This window comes from Sprattus sprattus (assembly GCF_963457725.1).
Source record: "Sprattus sprattus genome assembly, chromosome: 20".
Classification (NCBI taxonomy): Eukaryota; Metazoa; Chordata; class Actinopteri; order Clupeiformes; family Clupeidae; genus Sprattus; species Sprattus sprattus.
Genome location: NC_137918.1, coordinates 27,109,276 through 27,133,842, shown reverse-complemented (window position 1 = coordinate 27,133,842; position 24,567 = coordinate 27,109,276). Strand labels below are relative to the sequence as shown.

The 24,567-nt window shown below is 45.1% G+C and overlaps 1 protein-coding gene across 1 annotated transcript; it reads left to right on the top strand.

The window, feature by feature from the left end:
* Window positions 1-11,626: 11,626 nt before the first annotated feature.
* LOC308381848 (H-2 class II histocompatibility antigen, I-E alpha chain-like) lies at window positions 11,627-23,768 on the top strand. Its single transcript, XM_080859466.1, has 4 exons — window positions 11,627-11,740; window positions 12,206-12,454; window positions 22,777-23,061; window positions 23,362-23,768. The coding sequence occupies exons 1-4, from the start codon at window positions 11,683-11,685 to the stop codon at window positions 23,481-23,483; spliced, it is 714 nt and encodes a 237-aa protein (XP_080715592.1). The 5' UTR covers window positions 11,627-11,682; the 3' UTR covers window positions 23,484-23,768.
* Window positions 23,769-24,567: the final 799 nt, after the last annotated feature.

Here is a 24,567-nt window from a genome sequence, read left to right as displayed (position 1 = left end):
GTTAGGCTTAATATATGGACTCGTTAAGTACAAAGCAATAATTCAGTTTCATATATGGATTTATGATTTTGGTGTTCTAAATGATTTACATACCAAGTGTTGCATACTGAGCCGTTCTTAGCCAAACAGTATTTCCCAGGGAGTTCCGAGTGTTCCGAGCATTCTACTTCTAATTCCAAACAAACAGCAGCGTCACCATGACGACTCAGACACCTCATCCACTGCCCAGTAGCTAAGGGATTCATACTGTAAGGTGATCCTCTGTAGACCTTCTGTCTCAATGGACCTCACTATGAGCTGCAGTATGTACTATGAGCTGCAGTATGTACTATGAGCTGCAGTATGTACTATTAGGCTATGGAACAATTTGTTTTTTCCCACTCTTGCTTTTCATGTCTTCATCTTGTTTCAAGTATTCCTTTGCATTTGTTTATTGCTTACCTAAACAAATCAGAACATCTGAAATAAACAATGAAGAGCATAAAATGCACAGGAATATTAGCAAATTGACCCGTTCAAATGTGTGGATTGAAGAAGACTGCATAGGCTACTACGCTGCATAATTATGAAGAAGATCAATAATAGATCTCACACCAGCTGATGAGGTTTATCAGGCCTCCCACACACACACACACACACACACACACATCTCCCTCGTGATCTAGCTTGGGTGACCAGCACATTCAACAGACTGTCAGAATATCAGTCACAGCCAGTTAGTGACAGAGGTGACGCAGCTTAGTGACGCAGGGAAACAGCGTAGTGCAGCACACAGCAAACACTCTTCTGAATCTCACCCCTCAAACAGCGTAGAGCAGCACACAGCAAACACTCTTCTGAATCTCACCCCTCAAACAGCGTAGAGCAGCACACAGCAAACACTCTTCTGAATCTCACCCCTCAAACAGCGTAGAGCAGCATACAGCAAACACTCTTCTGAATCTCACCATTCAAACAGCGTAGAGCAGCATACAGCTAACACTCTTCTGAATCTCACCATTCAAACAGCGTAGAGCAGCATACAGCAAACACTCTTCTGAATCTCACCCCTCGATGTCCATAGACCTAAGAGGCCCCATAAACATACTTCGTAACTGAATCAATAAAGACGATGAAAAGAAAGAATATATTTTTGTACAAATGTAATTGTATCCCTCTGTCTCTATGTAGTGATTTCCTTCATCCTATGGAATGTTGTGTAATTTGTGTAAATAAAAAAAATGTCAGGAGTATGTGATCCTCTGTGATGTCATGAGTAAGTGCTCTTCTGTGATGTCATGAGTAAGCACTCTTCTGTGATGTCATGAGTAAGTGCTCTTCTGTGATGTCATGAGTAAGCGCCAACAGACTCCTGTTATAGTAAGGGTTTGGAACTATGCTTAAAAATGGAGGGAGGATTCCTTTTTTTGTACTTTAGTGAAATTAGTGGATTGTGTGTCACTGTAAACTATTTGTTGTTGTGGCGACAATTAAAAATTGAAGTTTTGGACTTTTTATTCCTTTGCAAGATACTTTGAGTTCACTTACGAACACCCATACAGAATGTTATTTCAAATTTGAACTGAACTGTTCATACATTGGAAATCTTTCCAGATCTTTCAAGTGAACAAAACAATATTCCATTATTCCTGTCTAATTCTTTATACACACACACATGCATACATGCAAATTTAAGTACATGCATACACACACACATATACATATATGATATACTATATATATATATATATATTATTGTTATGATTATTACATATAAAATAATAGGATAAGATATTATGACGTCCAAGACCTACCAGTCTGGTAAAGTATAGGCTACAAGTGTAGTTGCCAATTTGCAACACGATTGTATTTGAAACAAAAATACTCTAATTTAACGCAATCAAATGTTTGTCAAATTGTTCTGCTCGGGAATCAAAGACGTGAAAAGAAGCAACGGTTCTGCAGCCACCGGCTGTTACAGTTGGGCAGAAATGGTAATTTATACATACACTACACAGTGTTACACTTATTTACATACATTACCATTACAGTGTTACACTACATTACCATTACAGTGTTACACTTATTTACATACATTACCATTACAGTGTTACACTTATTAACAAACATTACCATTAGAGTGTAACACTTATTTACATACATTACCATAACATCGATCACTAAGCCAGAGCACACTTGAGAGCAGATACTCAAATACGGCACAGATGCTCTCTGTCACTGCTGGCCGTAAGGTGGGAAGAAGAAGCCTATGGCGCAGCAACATCTAGACTCTAGAGTGACGAAAAAGTCGCCTGAATTTAGAGATGACAAAAGTGAAAGATGAAGGTGGCCTAAATCAGATTTGAAAAGTTTAAATTCCATGATGTGTGCTGTTCACACTGTTGTTTAAAACAACATTTCAAAGATTGAGTGGGTCCAAGTAGGTCTAACTCTCTGCAGATAAAAATAACATCTCTTCCTCTCAGCCACTAGATGGCGCAAAAGACTGAGAGTTCCATGTCATCCACTTCTACATTACTGTAACCGAATAGAGCCTGTCATTTGCAGCAGGGCATATCTGGGACCCGTTTGCATTGTTGCAGCTCTTCACAAACAAATACATTTTTTTGTTTTAGCTATTGACAATACAGCACATTCCTATCTTGTTTTAAACTCCTGAGCAAAAACAAAAGACAAAACATGAACTGAATTCAGTTGGGAGAGCTTACAAGAGTTAGTTTAGATGGAATGAAAGCTGGATTAATGCTTTTCTCTTTCAAAAAGATATATCTAGTACTGTGAAAAGTACAATATCTCTCCCAGGTTTCATTAGTGTCTTGTTTTTTTATCGTTTAAAGTAACACAATGCAACAATTATACATTATGATTAGGGTAAGGATAAGCAGTTTAATATTAAAATAACAAAAATTGGGGCGCTACAATGACTTTTAATATGGAGAATCGCCTCCGTGCCATTGCCATACCAGGGTCCATACGCTTATAACTGCTAAATGTAGGATTGCCTGACGCCGCCCGGCTTTCTACTGTCTGCCGAACTAGTAAGTAGCTTATTTGCCGTCTTGCTTTGTCTTGTGTTGCACTTGCTTGATGTTTGACTGTGTTAGGACAGTTGTTGAGTAACTAGTTTGTCATAATGTCAAAGTCAGCACATTTCAAGATATTTCGTTAGTTTTAGCCACTAGCATATCGTTAGCGAATAGCAATTGATCAGGAATGCTTCTTTTACTCTATGTATGTAAACTAGTCCAGGCAATACTATGGTTTAACCACTAGAGAGAGCAATTTACTCTTTGGTAAACAGACTGTTTCCATCAGCCTAATCATGGGATACATGTTCAACTTGGTTGACAATCCTAATCAGGGTCACAATGTGTTGGTTAATGGGGCAATAGATTTAATCAAATAAATACAAAATTAGCAACTTCATGTATACAGGACTCACACTCACACAGTTTTTAAGTGGCCTGGATATTCACTTACTATTCTGTGAGAGAGCTATATGCTCATTTTATGCACCAAAGGTCACGATAAATACCCCTGTTAGGTTCTTTTAATATCAGTAGTCTATAAAAAAAGGCATTTTGTGGAACTCTATGTAGTCACTTTTATTGCAGACGAAAATTATATTTCCTAGTGCCAGGAACACTAGGGGTGCTGTTGAGTCAAAGCACTGAAGCTCTTAAACATTATTTTCTGCCCAAAAGTTCCTCTTCAAATCGAAGTGGGGCCCTTCCTAGCAACAGGTGATCATCTAATCTCATTGGCTACAATAAAGTCAAGTCTTGCACCCGAGGGACTTTCCCAGAGGGTGTGTCACTGGATGTAATGAGTAGAATCTGACACTGGGGGCACTGTTGTGTCACACAGACTTGTGCCACAGAGTCTTGTATCCTGAGCTGAAGCTTCAAATTGAAATGAGTCTCTTCCAGCAACAGATGACGTCTGTGTTTAAAAAAGACCTCATTGGCTGAATCAATTAAACTGGTCCTTGTTTGGGACTTTCCGAGGTGGTTTTCAAAAAGGGATGTTTGTGTAACCAAAGTTAGTTTCACTTTCACTTGTTTGCTTTCTGAGAACAAACAATGCAATGGAAAAAAAACAGTAAGTCTGCTTTGACCTCCAATAGCACCACATGAGGACAGAGAAAGGCCTTGCAGCACTGCTACTACTATTACTACTGCCATCATCACCAATGCTACTACTATTACTACTGCCATCATCACTACTGCTACTGATAATATTAATCATAATATGTCCATAAACCTAAACAAAAAAATGTGTCCTCCTTCAGTTGAAAATCAAATAACATTATGAATCTGCAGTGGTTAAAGTGGTCTCTGTGAAATGTATTACGTGATCTTTATTCACTTCTGCCTGTAGGTTCTCACTTTCCCATGGTTGACTACACATACTGTAAGGCCTTTGGGTTGAGCATCGTGCTCAGTATCTACTACATAAAACTCCCATGGTCAGCATCCTCTAAAATAACACAACCATGAATGTATCCAAACACAACGCTAGCTAGCTTTCATGCCTGTCAGAAAGCTGGACTTCATTTGTCAGCACTGTCAGAAGAGGAAGCTTTTTACTCCAGCATCAGGGCCTAGCATCTGCATTAGACCCTCAGCACCTTCTACTATCATTTAAACTCAAGCAAACACAGCACTTAAGGTTTGGTTTGCTATGAGGAAGCTGAGCCAAACAATATCATATTGAAAGTGCTGTCTGCCATCGCCTGCACTCATTAAGGAGAAGTTTATCTCTGCTTATCAGGTCAGCAGTTTTGAGGTGGACAAACATGATGGCTGGCTGCAGACGCTTGTGTTTATCTTCCTCTTGGCCTAAGCGTTTAGGGGTAGTGGCTTTAGGTGGTCTGCATCAGACGCGAACACAAAACCCAAAGGCGTCGTGCACGGATCCAGTTTGTGTGCTGGGAGTTCTTCATTCTGAGAGGGAGTGAAAGGCTAGCGGTGGAAAGTGCAAGTCCTTTAATGTTTGTGTTGCACCCGTGGCCTGAACAGTTGACCCAAAACACAGGAGGGCTCAATAATGTTCCTACACCTGGCCTTCCCACCTCTGGTCATTATCCACTTGTCCATTTGACAGTATCCTGTCTGCAGGTCATGGCACAACACGGATTGAGTACTGTTAACGTAAGTGACTGAACCACTACCTACTGTTTGTCTCATGGAAGGCACAAGAGCTTATAGATGGCAAGATGTAAGCAGGACAGCAGACATGCTGACTTTAAGAATTCATTGTTTCAGCTATGTCCCCTGATCATCCACTATGTCAGTGGCTCTGTGGTTTAACTAGTCTTGCCACCCACCCCTTGTAATAATTAATAAATAAAATTACGTGAATTATAATAATAATAATAACAATAATAATAAATGTTGCATCCCATAATTAATCCAACAGCATTGTTTGGGGCTCAGGGCGTGTCCCTTATTTCTCCACATGGGTTGCAACCCCAGGTCTGAGGCAGGATCACCTCCTGTTGAACCGTGCAGAGACATCTCCAGTACACACAATGATATTCAAATCCCTTCAGAATTATTCATCTTAATCTCCAGACAAAATCTGATCAGATGCTTTTCAAACTTCAAAGTGATTTACAGTACAGAAAAGTATCAGTTGAGCTGCAGGAGCATTTTTGGAGGCATTTTAGCTTGTTTGTGGTGTTGAAGGCCTATTCATCCATAAACTCATTAATCTCATCAATATTGACTCTAAACCCACTGGAAATGAAGTGTTGTAGTGTTCAAGTATATTCAGCTGAGTGATTGACAGCGAGTGATTGACAGCGAGTGATTGACAGAAGGCCAGAAGATACATGCTGAATGCATTCATTCACATTCCTGCTGCTCTCTGTGTGAAGCTAACATTACACACTCAGAGGGTCAGAAACACGCTTTAAAAGTGTTTGCATGCACACGCTGGCCCATTGACACAAGTGTCTTACTAGAGGAGGGTTGTTTGGCCAAAGTTAAATCCATGATTTGTCAGTTTAGACCAAGCGAGACAATACAGGTTAGATTAATTTGTCCCATCCCAGTTCTTAGCAATCCAAATTGTTCCCTTCGCACAAACTGGCCCTCATTTTGCGTTTTTCGTGTTTTTTTGCGTTTTTCGTGTTTTCGTGTTCGCGTTTTCATGTTTTTCCATAGGCCTCCTCCGAAGCAAAACAGGCATTCCTTCTGAGCAGAAGTTTTTTACTCCATTTTTCAACATTTATCTGAAACAGAAGCCTTTTAATTTATCATTAATTTAATTTATTGTACAATATTTGTACACGCATGTTAATGCATGAATTCACATGTTAGATTGATACTATATACTGAGAGATTTCAAAATTTCTCTTTCAGAAGTTTGTTTTGCATTCAGGGGTTTTGTGTGGTGTTGGATGGTGTAAACAGATTTTTTTTTAATACATACTTTAATGACTTTGCATGTCCTGGTGTACCATGAGTGAATCTTCCAGTAACGACCAGAACTACTCCCTCGGTTTCAGAGTTCACTCTGCTTGTAACAAGTGATGTCACAACAGCAGCCAATAGGCTTTCTTCCCTTCAGTGGAACAGGAAGTAGTGGGAGGAGACCTCTGGGGGGAGAGTAGGGACTTTTCTGTGACATTTCTGTGTCGCTCTCTTCCCTGCTGTCTCTGCTTGTGTTAACCACAGACAGCCGGAACAAAGACTCCATTTGTTGTGTGAATGTTGTGTGAACGTTGTGTGAATGTTGTGTGAATGTTGTGTGAACGTTGTGTGAACGTTGTGTGAATGTTGTGTGAATGTTGTGTGAATGTTGTGTGAACGTTGTGTGAATGTTGTGTGAATGTTGTGTGAATGTTGTGTGAGGTGTTAGTCGTTCTTCCAACTTTTCCCTTTGAGTTCAGTTGACTTGATTGTTGCTAACCACAGTCCACGTAGTTAAAGATTAAAAATTAAAGATTAACCATGAAGGGCGTTGGCTCAAGAGCCAGGTCTCACCACAGCAAGTAGTTAAGGCCAACCTTGTATCTGTCCAGGATTTGGAGCTTGGGCTCATAGTGACAAGATAATAATGTATAACAAACTCATAACAAACTCGCTTTAAAATCCTTACGAATCTGAGGTAATCATCTGAAAATCTAAATCTAAATCTAAATCTAAATCAGAGTTGTTAGTAAGAAATCCTCCTGTTGTGTAAGTAGTGTAATTTCCCTGAAAAGTGCGAGTACGAGCAGAGTACGAATGAGATGGGCCCTTGCTTGCAAAAACACAGTTTGAATCAGATTCCCTAATCTTCTGATCAGATGACCAGATTGCTCTGGTGAGACATGGGTTTGGCATCTGGCAGTCTCTGTAATTTTCCACAACACCAGGCCAAACTGGTCTAGCTGGAATGATTGTTGTTATCTCTTGGCAGAGTCTGCCAGTCTAAATGCCATTGCAAGATATCACCTTTGATTTCAGCATTTAACAATCATGAGACAGAACAGCCTGAGAGAACATAGCAGGCCCTAAAGGAGGAGAGAGAGAGAGAGAGAGAGAGACAGAGAGAGAGAGAGAGAGAGAGAGATACTGACTGACCGACATATTATAAAAGTCTTTTGTGTATAAGTGTATTTTGCTTTAGACAAGGTAACCATTGTTAGTAAGCAATGATTTAATGGTTTATTGCTGTTGCCCAGAGGGCCCCATATCAGAGGTCTTATTCCATCACCTCTCTCTGGCCTCTAGATGCTGGATGTCAGAGGCCTTGTGATCAGCGTCAGACACCAACACAAACCCCTCTCTTCTCAGTTCACTCGTGTGAAGCTTGAAATAAATGGCACGTATAATATCAGGAGACCCAGCTATGGTTCACAGTCAATTTGCCAGTGGAGAGACTGTTCTTACGTTGCATTTGTTGTTGTTTTTACTGTGAAATCTGTTTAACATAAAAGATAAACTGGGGAATTGAAATTAAGGCCAAAGACACAGGAACCAAAAAAAGCCACACTTAACAATTATATTCACTTGCCAAGTAGTAACCCCTTAAGAGTTAAGGTTTTGATTTGAAGGGTTGAAGTTAGTAATGAACAGGGACGTACATATAGACAGTGCAGGCAGTGCAGGTGGGCCCTTGGGGTGGGGGGCCCTTGGGGTGGTGGGCCCTTAGGGTGGCGGGCCCCAGTGCAGGTGGGCCCTTGGGGTGGTGGGCCCTTAGGGTGGCGGGCCCCAGTGCAGGGTGCCCTTGGGGTGGTGGGCCCTTAGGGTGGCGGGCCCCAGTGCAGGGTGCCCTTGGGGTGGTGGGCCCTTAGGGTGGCGGGCCCCAGTGCAGGTGGGCCCTTGGGGTGGGGGGCCCTTGGGGTGGTGGGCCCTTAGGGTGGCGGGCCCCAGTGCAGGGGGACCCTTGGGGTGGCGGGCCCCAGTGCAGGGGGACCCTTGGGATGGGGGGCCCCAGTGTAGGTGGGCCCTTTGGGTGGGGGGCCCGCAGGAAGAAAAAGGTATGAAGAAATGATGAAAAGGGAATTAAATAATAGTGTGCACTGTCTGTCATAATAGTGTGCACTGGGTCTGGGTCTGTCATTATAGTGTGCACTGGGTCTGTCATTATAGTGTGCACTGGGTCTGTCATAATAGTGTGCACTGGGTCTGGGTCTGTCATTATAGTGTGCACTGGGTCTGTCATTATAGTGTGCACTGGGTCTGTCATAATAGTGTGCACTGGGTCTGTCATAATAGTGTGCACTGGGTCTGGGTCTGTCATAATAGTGTGCACTGGGTCTGGGTCTGTCATAATAGTGTGCACTGGGTCTGGGTCTGTCATAATAGTGTGCACTGGGTCTGTCATAATAGTGTGCACTGGGGCCCGTCATAACTACCTTACGCCACTGGCAAGAAAAGTCTGATTGACTGGTTGTTTTGGTTTCTGAAGCACCCTTTGGGGATCGCGTATAGATGCTGTTTGAATGCAGGGACAGCCCATAGAAAATAAGAATAGAGTACCTGAAACCAAAAGCATCTCAGAGCAGTATGGTTTAAGTCTAGATTTGAAATTGACTTAAGTCATGAGACCTTTAATGTCATCAGGAAATTGGTTCCAGAGCCGAGCAGCATAACAGCTAAAATGTGTAAATTAGGTACAAAGCCACTCTATATGTATGTAGCCATAGGCCAACTAAATCCATACATGAAACACTCAGATATGTGTGGACATGTACACATACACCTACACATATAGCTGCATATGGCAGGAAGACTCCTGGCCAGACCACCATATCCACCAATGGACCCTATCAAACACGAATACAAACATGTTCAAATGTGTTCTACCTGGCAACAGGAGATGGCCTTGGTACAGGGCCTATGATTGGTGCATGAAGTGGAATCAGTGGGGATTTTCCAGGCTGGTTAAACTTGAGTAGCTGCTTCTCTTTGTTATGACTGTGTGGTGGAGCTGGGATGGGAACTCAGCACTGTGACTCTCAGTTCAGCTTCATATGGGAATATAACACAGTGGTGACGCCAGTATCAGAGACCTGAGAATGCATCTGTCACGAAGATACATAAACAACAAAAAAAAAATGTGTTGAGACCATCGGAAATGTAAAACTTGACTTTGGCACCCTCTCAGTCACACATTCACTTATGGATGAAGGTGCTAAACCACTAAGAGTTCCATAAACGTAACAGGATTGTTTCCCCCAGTTCTTGTCAAATCTATGGCAGCAGCATTTTGCACCTTTTAAGCAGGTCTTGCTCCTTGATCCAGCTAGTGAAATCTGTATATTGTGGATGTCCTAATGAACAACCTCAGAGGTGTGTGGCTCTATGCCAAATAAAGCTTGGAATGTGAGAAGCTGAAGCCTCTGACTGCATTACACTCAGTGTCTGAGTTATGGTGTCAGCATCTCCTGCTATCAGTTAAACTCCTACAGTTCACAAGCAATGCACTGATGGTCGTGTATCGATACTTTAATCATAAAATATAATTATACACCGTAAAAGATGTTAGATTCCTTGCACTATTGTTTGGAGACTTCCCACACGGGCCAATCAGTGGCCAATACGGGCCAATCAGTGGCCAATCCTTTCACTGTCACATGCAAGTCCTCACACTGGGCAACCTAACCTAACCCACATAGCAACTGCCCAACCTAAGCAGCCTGACACAACAACAACTGGCTGGGCTGCATGTTGTACCTGAGGGTCAGTAAAGGCTCTCCTTCACAGTATAACTGGCTGGGCTGCATGTTGTACCTGAGGGTCAGTAAAGGCTCTCCTTCACAGTATAACTGGCTGGGCTGCATGTTGTACCTGAGGGTCAGTAAAGGCTCTCCTTCACAGTATAACTGGCTGGGCTGCATGTTGTACCTGAGGGTCAGTAAAGGCTCTCCTTCACAGTATAACTGGCTGGGCTGCATGTTGTACCTGAGGGTCAGTAAAGGCTCTCCTTCACAGTATAACTGGCTGGGCTGCATGTTGTACCTGAGGGTCAGTAAAGGCTCTCCTTCACAGTATAACTGGCTGGGCTGCATGTTGTACCTGAGGGTCAGTAAAGGCTCTCCTTCACAGTATAACTGGCTGGGCTGCATGTTGTTCCTGGGGTCAGTAAAGGCCCCCCTTCACAGTATAACTGGCTGGGCTGCATGTTGTTCCTGGGGTTAGTAAAGGCCCCCCTTCACAGTATAACTGGCTGGGCTGCATGTTGTTCCTGGGGTCAGTAAAGGCCCTCCTTCACAGTAGAACTGGCTGGGCTGCATGTTGTTCCTGGGGTCAGTAAAGGCCCTCCTTCACAGTAAAACATGCCTGTAGCCCATATGTGCTGAACATCATGGCTACCAAAGAACCTCCAATAATCTGCTCTAAAATGTTCTATGGAACATTTCTGTCAGGACAATCCACACCCCACATTTAACCCCCAAATTACATTTTTTTTAATCCACTCCCTCCGTTCTTGGTCAAGTCCATATCTGCTGTGGTCAGTTATTCTAGTTCATTATGAGACTGGCTTCAGGATGTATGAGGCACAATCCTAGATACATCTCTCTGTAAGAGTCTGTGCACTGATGTCCAAGAGGGATGGAAACACAGCCCTAATGACTGCTATGGGGACCGTTGTTGTGAATGTAATGCGAAATGCGAATGCGAAAATTATACTGATACTAATAATACTGTTGTATCATTCAAAACATGTTTGATGTCTGAGACACCCTACATTTAAACTGATAGTTCTATCCTAATAGATAAGACATGTTAACAACTTATCTGCTGCCTAATCTGAAACCTTAACTCTGATGGAAGTTTTGGAGTATGGAACCATTGTACCTCTTCCCTTTGCTTTGGTCTCAGAATGTAACCTCAGAATGTTACCTCAGAATGTAACCTCAGAATGTTACCTCAGTGATCATTTGATCAAATCAAACGATGAGAAGCAGTGTGTGGTTTCACGTTACACAGTTAATTAAAATCTGATGAAGAAGTAACATATTGGTTGTCATTAACTCACTAAAGACTCGACAGAAATCCTACACTGAAATTTGACAGGAGTGTTCTCCCGGATACAGATGAGGCACTGAGGAACCTGATTATCTGATTGGTTGAGGGGTGAGTGTGTCTCAGTTGAGTTTCTCTGTAGTGTGAGAGGGTTTGTCTTCTCTGTGCTCTCACTCTCTGTTCAACACTGAGACCCCTTCGGTTCCTGCCTCCAAAGATGACTTTAACATGGATTTTACTGCTCCTTACTGGGACTATCTGCACAGAGACTAAGAGTGAGTAAACTGGCTCTTTTTAGTTAACTGGGGTTTTCACAATGAGATTGCTTAGGAAAGAAAACACTTGTGAATTATATACTATGAGCAAAAAGTTCAACACTGCATAGAAAATGTAGCGGCATGGGTCGTTCACTTATACTCTATGTCATACTGTTACTTCATCTCTGTCCATTCCAAATGTATTTGAAATGTTCAAACTAAATGTGAGATTAAAATCCTGTATGACTACAGTTCACCATGGATGGAGCTCCAGTATATGATGGTGATAGGAGTGGGGAGTATCACAGTGTGTACGCTGAGGATAGGCTGCAAAATATCACAATGAGATAATTTATTAATTAGTCTTAATAAACATCCTTGATGATTTCAGGCTTAGTGAAGAGCTACTAAGATAAAATGAAAGAATATGTATCATACCTCTATGATGCCGTGTCCCTTTCACTGTTTTGTTGTGTGTTCCAGTTGTACATGTGGATATTTCTCTGGCTGGGTGCACAGACTCAGAGGGAGAGAAGATGTTTGGACTGGATGGGGAAGAGAAGGGTCACGCAGACTTCACCAAGGGTGAATTCGTTATGACACTGCCTAAGTTTGCTGATCAGTTTACATATGCAGAAGGCGCATATGATATTGCAGTTGCAAACCAGCAGATCTGCAAACAGAACTTGCAAACAGTCATAGAAGCAAACAAAAGTCCAGCAGTAGCAGAGGGTGAGTCTAAACAACATCACTGATTTATTTTCTTCAGTCAGTTTAATCACTGGTCATGTACTAGTATATGATATGTTTAAGGACAAAACTGTTTGATGACATCCTGATTTTCCACATTAAAATTAATTTTAAGTTTTATATTGACATTCTTCATATATACAGTACCCAACAGACCAAGTAGGCCTAACATGCACATTATTATTATTGTACAAATGGCAGTAAATGGGTTTACAGTTTTGGTCATCATGGAGTTTTTTTTTTACTCAGTAGACACTTTATAGGCTTTATAGACGTCCAGCACTAGTAAAGTGTGCATGTTATCACTCTCTCACTCACTCTCTATGACACCCCTCTCTCACTCACTCTCTATGACACCCCTCTCTCACTCTCTCACTCACTCTCTATGACAACCCTCTCTCCCTCTCTCACTCTCTCTCTATGACACCCCTCTCTCACTCACTCTCTATGACAACCCCTCTCTCACTCACTCTCTATGACACCCCTCTCTCACTCTCTCACTCACTCTCTATGACAACCCTCTCTCACTCTCTCACTCTCTCTCTATGACACCCCTCTCTCACTCACTCTCTATGACACCCCTCTCTCACTCTCTCACTCACTCTCTATGACAACCCTCTCTCACTCTCTCACTCACTCTCTATGACAACCCTCTCTCACTCTCTCACTCACTCTCTATGACACCCCTCTCTCACTCACTCTCTATGACACCCCTCTCTCACTCTCTCTCTATGACACCCCTCTCTCACTCTCTCACTCACTCTCTATGACAACCCTCTCTCCCTCTCTCACTCTCTCTCTATGACACCCCTCTCTCACTCACTCTCTATGACAACCCTCTCTCACTCTCTCTTTATGACCCCCCTCTCTCACTCTCTCACTCACTCTCTATGACAACCCTCTCTCCCTCTCTCTCTCTCTCTCTATGACAACCCTCTCTCCCTCTCTCACTCTCTCTCTATGACACCCCTCTCTCACTCACTCTCTATGACAACCCTCTCTCCCTCTCTCACTCTCTCTCTATGACACCCCTCTCTCACTCACTCTCTATAACACCCCTCTCTCACTCTCTCACTCACTCTCTATGACACCCCTCTCTCACTCACTCTGTATAACACCCCTCTCTCACTCTCTCACTCACTCTCTATGACAAACCTCTCTCCCTCTCTCACTCACTCTCTATAACACCCCTCTCTCACTCTCTCACTCTCTCTCTATGACACCCTCTTTCCCTCTCTCACTCTCTCACTCTCTCACTCACTCTCTATGACACCCCTCTCTCACTCTCTCTCTATGACACCCTCTTTTCCTCTCTCACTCTCTCACTCTCTCTCTATGACACCCTCTTTTCCTCTCTCACTCTCTCACTCACTCTCTATGACACCCCTCTCTCACTCTCTCACTCACTCTCTATGACACCGCTCTCTCACTCTCTCACTCACTCTCTATGACACCCCTCTCTCACTCACTCTCTATGACACCCCTCTCTCCCTCTCTCACTCACTCTCTATGACACCCCTCTCTCACTCACTCTCTATGACTCCCCTCTCTCACTCACTCTCTATGACACCCCTCTCTCACTCACTCTCTATGACACCCTCTTTTCCTCTCTCACTCTCTCACTCACTCTCTATGACACCCCTCTCTCACTCACTCTCTCTCTATGACACACCTCTCTCACTCTCTCACTCGCTCTCTATGACACCGCTCTCTCACTCTCTCACTCACTCTCTATGACACCCCTCTCTCACTCACTCTCTATGACACCCCTCTCTCCCTCTCTCACTCACTCTCTATGACACCCCTCTCTCACTCACTCTCTATGACACCCCTCTCTCACTCTCTCTCTATGACACCCTCTTTTCCTCTCTCACTCTCTCACTCACTCTCTATGACACCCTCTTTTCCTTTCTCACTCTCTCACTCACTCTCTATGACACCCCTCTCTCACTCTCTCACTCACTCTCTATGACACCCCTCTCTCACTCACTCTCTCTCTATGACACACCTCTCTCACTCTCTCACTCACTCTCTATGACACACCTCTCTCACTCTCTCACTCACTCTCTATGACACCGCTCTCTCACTCTCTCACTCACTCTCTATGACACCCCTCTCTCACTCTCTCTCTATGACACCCTCTTTTCCTCTCTCACTCTCTCACTCACTCTCTATGACACCCTCTTTTCCTCTCTCACTCTCTCACTCACTCTCTATGACACCCCTCTCTCACTCTCTCACTCACTCTCTATGACACCCTCTTTTCCTCTCTCACTCTCTCACTCACTCTCTATGACACCCCTCTCTCACTCTCTCACTCACTCTCTATGACACCCCTCTCTCACTCACTCTCTCTCTATGACACACCTCTCTCCCTCTCTCACTCACTCTCTATGACACCGCTCTCTCACTCTCTCACTCACTCTCTATGACACCCCTCTCTCACTCACTCTCTATGACACCCCTCTCTCACTCTCTCACTCACTCTCTATGACACCCTCTTTTCCTCTCTCACTCTCTCACTCACTCTCTATGACACCCCTCTCTCACTCTCTCACTCACTCTCTATGACACCCCTCTCTCACTCACTCTCTCTCTATGACACACCTCTCTCCCTCTCTCACTCACTCTCTATGACACCGCTCTCTCACTCTCTCACTCACTCTCTATGACACCCCTCTCTCACTCACTCTCTATGACACCCCTCACTCACTCTCTCACTCACTCTCTATGACACCCCTCTCTCAATCTCTCTCTATGACACCCTCTTTTCCTCTCTCACTCTCTCACTCACTCTCTATGACACCCCTCTCTCACTCTCTCTCTCACTCTCTCACTCACTCTCTATGACACCCCTCTCTCCCTCTCTCACTCACTCTCTATGACACCCCTCTCTCAGTCTCTCTCTATGACACCCCTCTCTCACTCTCTCACTCACTCTCTATGACAACCCTCTCTCCCTCTCTCACTCACTCTCTCTCTATGACACCCCTCTCTCACTCTCTCTCTATGACACCCCTCTCTCACTCACTCACTCACTCTCTATGACAACCCTCTCTCCCTCTCTCACTCACTCTCTATGACACCCCTCTCTCACTCTCTCCCTCACTCTCTATGACACCCCTCTCTCACTCTCTCACTCACTCTCTATGACAACCCTCTCTCCCTCTCTCACTCTCTCTCTATGACACCCCTCTCTCACTCACTCTCTATGACAACCCTCTCTCCCTCTCTCACTCTCTCTCTATGACACCCCTCTCTCACTCACTCTCTATGACACCCCTCTCTCACTCTCTCACTCTCTCTCTATGACACCCCTCTCTCACTCTCTCTCTATGACACCCCTCTCTCACTCTCTCACTCTCTCTCTATGACACCCCTCTCTCACTCTCTCTCTATGACACCCCTCTCTCACTCTCTCACTCACTCTCTATGACACCCCTCTCTCTCTCACTCTCTCTCTATGACACCCCTCTCTCACTCACTCTCTATGACACCCCTCTCTCACTCTCTCACTCACTCTCTATGACACCCCTCTCTCTCTCACTCTCTCTCTATGACACCCCTCACTCACTCACTCTCTATGACACCCCCCTCTCTCACTCACTCTCTATGACACCCCTCTCTCTCTCACTCTCTCTCTATGACACCCCTCTCTCACTCACTCTCTATGACACCCCTCTCTCACTCTCTCACTCACTCTCTATGACACCCCTCTCTCTCTCACTCTCTCTCTATGACACCCCTCACTCACTCTCTCTCTATGACACCCCTCTCTCACTCACTCTCTATAACACCCCTCTCTCACTCTCTCACTCACTCTCTATGACACCCCTCTCTCACTCACTCTCTATGACACCCCTCTCTCACTCACTCTCTATGACACCCCTCTCTCACTCTCTATCTATGACACCCCTCTCTCACTCTCTCTCTATGACACCCCTCTCTCACTCTCTCTCCCTCACTCTCTATGACACCCCTCTCTCACTCTCTCACTCACTCTCTATGACACCCCTCTCTCACTCTCTCACTCTCTCTCTATGACACCCCTCTCTCACTCTCTCACTCTCTCTCTATGACACCCCTCTCTCACTCACTCTCTATGACACCCCTCTCTCACTCTCTCACTCTCTCTCTATGACACCCCTCTCTCACTCTCTCTCCCTCACTCTCTATGACACCCCTCTCTCACTCTCTCTCTATGACACCCCTCTCTCACTCTCTCCCTCACTCTCTATGACACCCCTCTCTCACTCTCTCTCCCTCACTCTCTATGACACCCCTCTCTCACTCTCTCACTCTCTCTCTATGACACCCCTCTCTCACTCTCTATGACACCCCTCTCTCACTCTCTCTCTATGACACCCCTCTCTCACTCTCTCCCTCACTCTCTATGACACCCCTCTCTCACTCTCTCTCCCTCACTCTCTATGACACCCCTCTCTCACTCTCTCACTCTCTCTCTATGACACCCCTCTCTCACTCTCTCACTCTCTATGACAACCCTCTCTCCCTCTCTCACTCTCTCTCTATGACACCCCTCTCTCACTCTCTCTCTATGACACCCCTCTCTCACTCTCTCACTCTCTCTCTATGACACCCCTCTCTCACTCTCTCACTCACTCTCTATGACACCCCTCTCTCACTCACTCTCTATAACACCCCTCTCTCACTCTCTCACTCACTCTCTATGACACCCCTCTCTCTCTCACTCTCTCTCTATGACACCCCTCTCTCACTCACTCTCTATGACACCCCTCTCTCACTCTCTCACTCACTCTCTATGACACCCCTCTCTCTCTCACTCTCTCTCTATGACACCCCTCACTCACTCACTCTCTATGACACCCCTCTCTCACTCTCTCACTCACTCTCTATGACACCCCTCTCTCTCTCACTCTCTCTCTATGACACCCCTCTCTCACTCACTCTCTATGACACCCCTCCCTCTCTCACTCACTCTCTATGACACCCCTCTCTCACTCACTCTCTATGACATCCCTCTCTCACTCACTCACTCTCTATGACACCCCTCTCTCTCTCTCTCTCTCTCTCTATGACACCCCTCTCTCACTCACTCTCTATGACACCCCTCTCTCTCTCTCTCTCTCTCTCTATGACACCCCTCTCTCACTCTCTCTCTATGACACCCCTCTCTCACTCTCTCTCTATGACACCCCTCTCTCACTCTCTCTCTATGACACCCCTCTCTCACTCTCTCACTCTCTCTCTATGACACCCCTCTCTCACTCTCTCACTCTCTCTCTATGACACCCCTCTCTCACTCACTCTCTATGACACCCCTCTCTCACTCTCTCACTCTCTCTCTATGACACCCCTCTCTCACTCTCTCTCCCTCACTCTCTATGACACCCCTCTCTCACTCTCTCTCTATGACACCCCTCTCTCACTCTCTCCCTCACTCTCTATGACACCCCTCTCTCACTCTCTCTCCCTCACTCTCTATGACACCCCTCTCTCACTCTCTCACTCTCTCTCTATGACACCCCTCTCTCACTCTCTATGACACCCCTCTCTCACTCTCTCTATGACACCCCTCTCCCTCACTCTCTATGACACCCATCTCTCACTCTCTCTATGACACCCCTCTCCCTCACTCTCTATGACACCCCTCTCTCCCTCTCTCATTCTCTCTCTATGACACCCCTCTCTCACTCTCTATGACACCCCTCTCTCACTCTCTCTATGACACCCCTCTCCCTCACTCTCTATGACACCCCTCTCCCTCACTCTCTATGACACCCCTCTCTCACTCTCTCACTCTCTCTCTATGACACCCCTCTCTCACTCTCTATGACACCCCTCTCTCACTCTCTCTATGACACCCCTCTCCCTCTCTCTCTATGACACCCCTCTCCCTCACTCTCTATGACACCCATCTCTCACTCTCTCTATGACACCCCTCTCCCTCACTCTCTATGACACCCCTCTCTCACTCTCTATGACACCCATCTCTCACTCTCTCTATGACACCCCTCTCCCTCACTCTCTATGAAACCCCTCTCCCTCACTCTCTATGACACCCATCTCTCACTCTCTCTATGACACCCCTCTCTCACTCTCTATGACACCCCTCTCCCTCACTCTCTATGACACCCCTCTCCCTCACTCTCTATGACACCCATCTCTCACTCTCTCTCTTTGATACCCCTCTCTCACTCTCTCTCACTCTCTCTCTATGACACCCCTCTCTCACTCTCTCACTCTCTCTCTATGACACCCCTCTCTCACTCACTCTCTATGACACCCCTCTCTCACTCTCTCACTCTCTCTCTATGACACCCCTCTCTCACTCTCTCTCCCTCACTCTCTATGACACCCCTCTCTCACTCTCTCTCTATGACACCCCTCTCTCACTCTCTCCCTCACTCTCTATGACACCCCTCTCTCACTCTCTCTCCCTCACTCTCTATGACACCCCTCTCTCACTCTCTCACTCTCTCTCTATGACACCCCTCTCTCACTCTCTATGACACCCCTCTCTCACTCTCTCTATGACACCCCTCTCCCTCACTCTCTATGACACCCATCTCTCACTCTCTCTATGACACCCCTCTCCCTCACTCTCTATGACACCCCTCTCTCCCTCTCTCATTCTCTCTCTATGACACCCCTCTCTCACTCTCTATGACACCCCTCTCTCACTCTCTCTATGACACCCCTCTCCCTCACTCTCTATGACACCCCTCTCCCTCACTCTCTATGACACCCCTCTCTCACTCTCTCACTCTCTCTCTATGACACCCCTCTCTCACTCTCTATGACACCCCTCTCTCACTCTCTCTATGACACCCCTCTCCCTCTCTCTCTATGACACCCCTCTCCCTCACTCTCTATGACACCCATCTCTCACTCTCTCTATGACACCCCTCTCCCTCACTCTCTATGACACCCCTCTCTCACTCTCTATGACACCCATCTCTCACTCTCTCTATGACACCCCTCTCCCTCACTCTCTATGACACCCCTCTCCCTCACTCTCTATGACACCCATCTCTCACTCTCTCTATGACACCCCTCTCTCACTCTCTATGACACCCCTCTCCCTCACTCTCTATGACACCCCTCTCCCTCACTCTCTATGACACCCATCTCTCACTCTCTCTCTTTGATACCCCTCTCTCACTCTCTCTCACTCTCTCTCTATGACACCCCTCTCTCACTCACTCTCACTCGCTCTCTATGACACCCCTCTCTCACTCACTCTCTATGACACCCCTCTCTCCCTCTCTCACTCACTCTCTATGACACCCCTCTCTCCCTCTCTCATTCTCTATGACACCCTTCTCTCACTCTCTCACTCTCTATGACACCTGTGGCGGCCTTTCTATGGTTTCTAATTTTCCATATTCCAATATCCAGTCAAGGCCGTGGGTCGTCGCTTACTAACAAACTCTGAACTGAAACTTGCAAATTCATAAATTCTTCCAAATGATGATGAAACGTTTCCATGTGCTTATTAACTGATTCTTTTGATTCTCCTGCTTGTATACAAGTCTCAATTTCATTACGTTTTCTTGTTAGAAAGCTGAGTTTGCCTCTGCGTGTTCCAAGTAACTTCAAAAGTTCACGTTCGTTTTCAATGTCTTGTTCATGGTCCGCCATGTTAAACTTAATTCAATATCCAGCAATTCAAAAAGTAAAAATTCACTTCACTTCAATGTCCAATTCAAAAACGTTTTTTCAAATTAAATATCCACTTTGTTTCCTTAAATCAGTGATTCAAAGTCCAGCCCGACGCGTCGGGAGATTCACAAACAATTCACCGCGTTACTCACAAGCTTTCGCGATGTCCAAGTTCCAAGTTAATTCCATGTCCAAATCCTTTGGTCCATCTTCGTCCTAAATTCCAAGTTTTTTTCTAGTAATCCATACGGTTTTTTGACTTAAATGTGGCGGCCTTTCTATGGTTTCTAATTTTCCATATTCCAATATCCAGTCAAGGCCGTGGGTCGTCAGCAGGTAGTGGATTACGCACTCTCGGTAGTTTCCAGTTAAAAGAATAATCCATTTATTGTGGCTTCAAAAAGGGTGAACATAAACGAGTAGTATAAATCAATCAACTTTGAATACAGTAAACCAAAAAGACTAAACTATTATCGAAAAGTGTACCGAAAAGTGTACCGAGAAGTGGTCAAAAAACCATATGTTTAACCCACCTAGACCCAACATTTGCTACCAGTCATCTACTCAATTATCCATCCAGGTGACGCTACTCATAAGCCGTCCAGGTGGCATCTAATCAGCGGTCCAGGTGACAATTAAACAATTAACCTAAATTTCCACAATGGTAGTCTAATATGCAGGTTAAGAAACTGTAGGCAAACGTAGAATAGGCAAACATAGAAACAGTATAATTACATAACATAACCTAACTAACTCAGGGGAAATGCAAACTTTAAGTTCAGACAAAAATGTCCAAAACGGCTACAACAACACCCCTCTCTCACTCTCTCTATGACACCCCTCTCTCACTCTCTCTATGACACCCCTCTCTCACTCTCTCTATGACACCCCTCTCTCACTCTCTCTGACACCCCTCTCTCACTCTCTCTGACACCCCTCTCTCACTCTCTCTATGACAACCCTCTCCCTCACTCTCTATGACACCCCTCTCTCCCTCTCTCATTCTCTATGACACCCCTCTCTCACTCTCTCTATGACACCCCTCTCTCACTCTCTCTATGACACCCCTCTCTCACTCTCTCTGACACCCCTCTCTCACTCTCTCTATGACAACCCTCTCCCTCACTCTCTATGACACCCCTCTCTCCCTCTCTCATTCTCTATGACACCCCTCTCTCACTCTCTCTATGACACCCCTCTCTCACTCTCTCTATGACACCCCTCTCTCACTCTCTCTGACACCCCTCTCTCACTCTCTCTATGACAACCCTCTCCCTCACTCTCTATGACACCCCTCTCTCCCTCTCTCATTCTCTATGACACCCTTCTCTCACTCTCTCACTCTCTATGAAACCCTTCTCTCACTCTTTCTATGACACCCCTCTCTCACTCTCTCTATGACACCCCTCTCTCCCTCACTCTCTATGACACCCCTCTCTCCCTCACTCTCTATGACACCCCTCTCTCACTCTCTCTCTCTCTCTCTCTCTCTATGACACCCTTCTCTCACTCTCTCTCTATGACACCCCTCTCTCACTCTTTCTCACTCTCTATGAAACCCCTCTCTCACTCTCTCTCTATGACACCCCTCTCCCTCACTCTCTTTGACACCCCTCTCTCACTCTCTCTCACTCACTCTCTATGACACCCCTCTCTCACTCTCTGTCTTTGACACCCCTCTCTCACTCACTCTCACTCTCTCTCTATGACACCCCTCTCTCACTCACTCTCTATGACACCCCTCTCTCCCTCTCTCATTCTCTATGACACCCTTCTCTCACTCTCTCACTCTCTCTATGACACCCCTCTCTCACTCTCTCTATGACACCCCTCTCTCACTCACTCTGACACCCCTCTCTCACTCTCTATGACACCCCTCTCTCACCCTCTCATTCTCTATGACACCCTTCTCTCCCTCTCTCTATGACAACCCTCTCCCTCACTCTCTATGACACCCCTCTCTCCCTCTCTCATTCTCTATGACACCCTTCTCTCACTCTCTCACTCTCTATGACACCCCTCTCTCCCTCACTCTCTATGACACCCCTCTCTCACTCTCTCTCTATGACACCCCTCTCTCACTCTCTCACTCTCTATGAAACCCTTCTCTCACTCTCTCTATGACACCCCTCTCTCACTCTCTCTATGACACCCCTCTCTCCCTCACTCTCTATGACACCCCTCTCTCACTCTCTCTCTATGACTCCCCTCTCTCCCTCACTCTCTATGACTCCCCTCTCTCACTCACTCACTCTCTCTATGACACTCTTCTCTCACTCTCTCACTCTCTCTCTATGACACCCCTCTCTCACTCTCTCTCCCTCTCTCTATGACACCCCTCTCTCACTCTCTCTCTCCCTATGACACCCCTCTCTCACTCACTCTCTATGACACCCCTCTCTCACTCACTCACTCTCTCTCTATGACACCCCTCTCTCACTCTTTCTCACTCTCTATGACACCCTCTCTCACCCCTTCACTGCATATGAAAGGACTGGAAGACAGCTACGCTTTGTCTCTCTCACATTGTATGTTTGTCTTATGTACACAGTGTGTGTGAGTGTCATTGGTTACTGATGATAAATCAGTGAGTGTTTGTTGCACAGTAATGTCTTCCTGTCAGGGGGACACCATTTCACTCTTATATGCGTCCCCAGCCCCCCCCATGAGCTCCATCTACCCCAGAGATGAGGTGAAGGTGGGCACTGACAACACCCTCATCTGCCTCATCACTGGGTTCTACCCTCCCCGACTCACCGTACAGTGGACCAAGAACAACAAGAACGTCACCCAGGGAGTGAGCAGCAGTCAGCTCCGCTTGAATGTTAACGACGGCTCCTTTAACCAGTTCTTCACCCTAGAGTTCACCCCTCAGGAGGGGGACATCTACACCTGCACTGTGGAGCACCGGGCACTGGAGGGGCCCATGACAAGAGAGTTTGGTAAAGTATTTAATTGTATTGCTTTAGCACAGGATGTGTTAAAAAGTGAAACCATTTATCATGGGTAAACAATTGGTATTGTGAGATAAAAGAAGATTATTAACTATGCAAGGTTTCTAGGCACTAACAATGTGTGTGTGTGTGTGTGTGTGTGTGTGTGTGTGTGTGTGTTTGTGTATGTGTGTGTGTGTGTGTGTGTGTGTGTGTGTGTGTGTGTGTGTGTGTGTGTGTGTCTGTCTGTCTGTCTGTCTGTCTGTCTGTCTGTCTGTCTGTCTGTCTGTCTGTCTGTGTCTTCCTCAGATGTTGAGGTGTCAGAGCCCAGTCTTGGTCCCTCAGTGTTCTGTGGAGTGGGTCTGACTCTGGGACTGCTGGGAGTGGCTACCGGAACATTCTTCCTTGTCAAAGGAAACCAGTGCAACTGAAACTGCATTCTAATGCAGGCCTTTTAATGCGGCTACATTCTATTCATTCCCATCATGTGAATGGAATGTAGATAATGCAAACATCCTGACATTCTCCTTTTCACATGTTATTATTCTAAGGAAGATCCCTTAATTAAATTAACTCTGAAAAATCAAATGAAAGGTAATAGGTCACAATGCCCCTTCTATAAATCAGTGTGTCAATGTTTGCTGTTTAATATTACTGTCTATGAGACTCAGTTACTGCAGTATAATTAATAGCTTTGGATACACACTTATGATCTTCCCTGGCAAGCAAGATTCAATATTTTCTGTTATTTGGGTTGGCGATTTAATAAAGTCACTAAAAGCGAAAATGTATGAGCAGCTGCATGAGACACACATTCATCAGTGAATTGATTTTAAAGTATGAATTTAGATAAATGTTGCTAGATATTTTGTTATCAATAAAAATAATAAAAGTTAGAAAATAAAATTATTGGTTTTATGGTTATGGTTTTATTATTGCGTTCAAAATGTGAAGTAATCTGTAATATGTGTTTTAATAAAGTCACTAAAAGCGAAAATGTCTGAGCAGCTGCATGAGACACACATTCATCAGTGAATTGATTTTAAAGTATGAATTGAAACATGCTATTCATTTGATAGTTCAGGTTCAAAGTACTTTATTTTCGTTGTCACAAAAACAGCAAGACAGATGAGGCAGGATCAGACAGCTTAAAAAACGTAAGGTGCCGTGCACACTTACTGCCACAGCTAAATAATAATAAATAACAATTCATTAATAGATAAATAAATATCCCTGATTTAAAGGATCAGTAAGTGCAGGGTAGACAGTTAGAGTGCAGCCCATGTCTCCAGAATGTCATAAGTGTGTATTGGGTGAGCTGTTGAGAAGCCTTATTGCATGCGGGTAGAAGCTGTTTTCCATTCTGGAGTTGCGTGCTGTGGTGGATCTGAACTCCTCCTCCTGACGGGAGTAACGTGAACAGATGATGGGCAGGGTGGGAAGAGTCAGTGAGGATGCGATTTGAACGCTGCAGGCAACGGGAGGAGGAGATGGAATAGATGTCGGGCAGCTCTG

Excerpts from the sequence above, each read along its gene's own strand:
- LOC308381848 (XM_080859466.1), top strand. The coding sequence starts at position 11,683 with ATGACTTTAACATGGATTTTACTGCTCCTTACTGGGACTATCTGCACA. Across the intron at positions 11,741-12,205 it reads TATCTGCACAGAGACTAAGA|TTGTACATGTGGATATTTCT; the intron begins GTGAGTAAACTG and ends TGTGTGTTCCAG. Across the intron at positions 23,062-23,361 it reads GCCCATGACAAGAGAGTTTG|ATGTTGAGGTGTCAGAGCCC; the intron begins GTAAAGTATTTA and ends TGTCTTCCTCAG.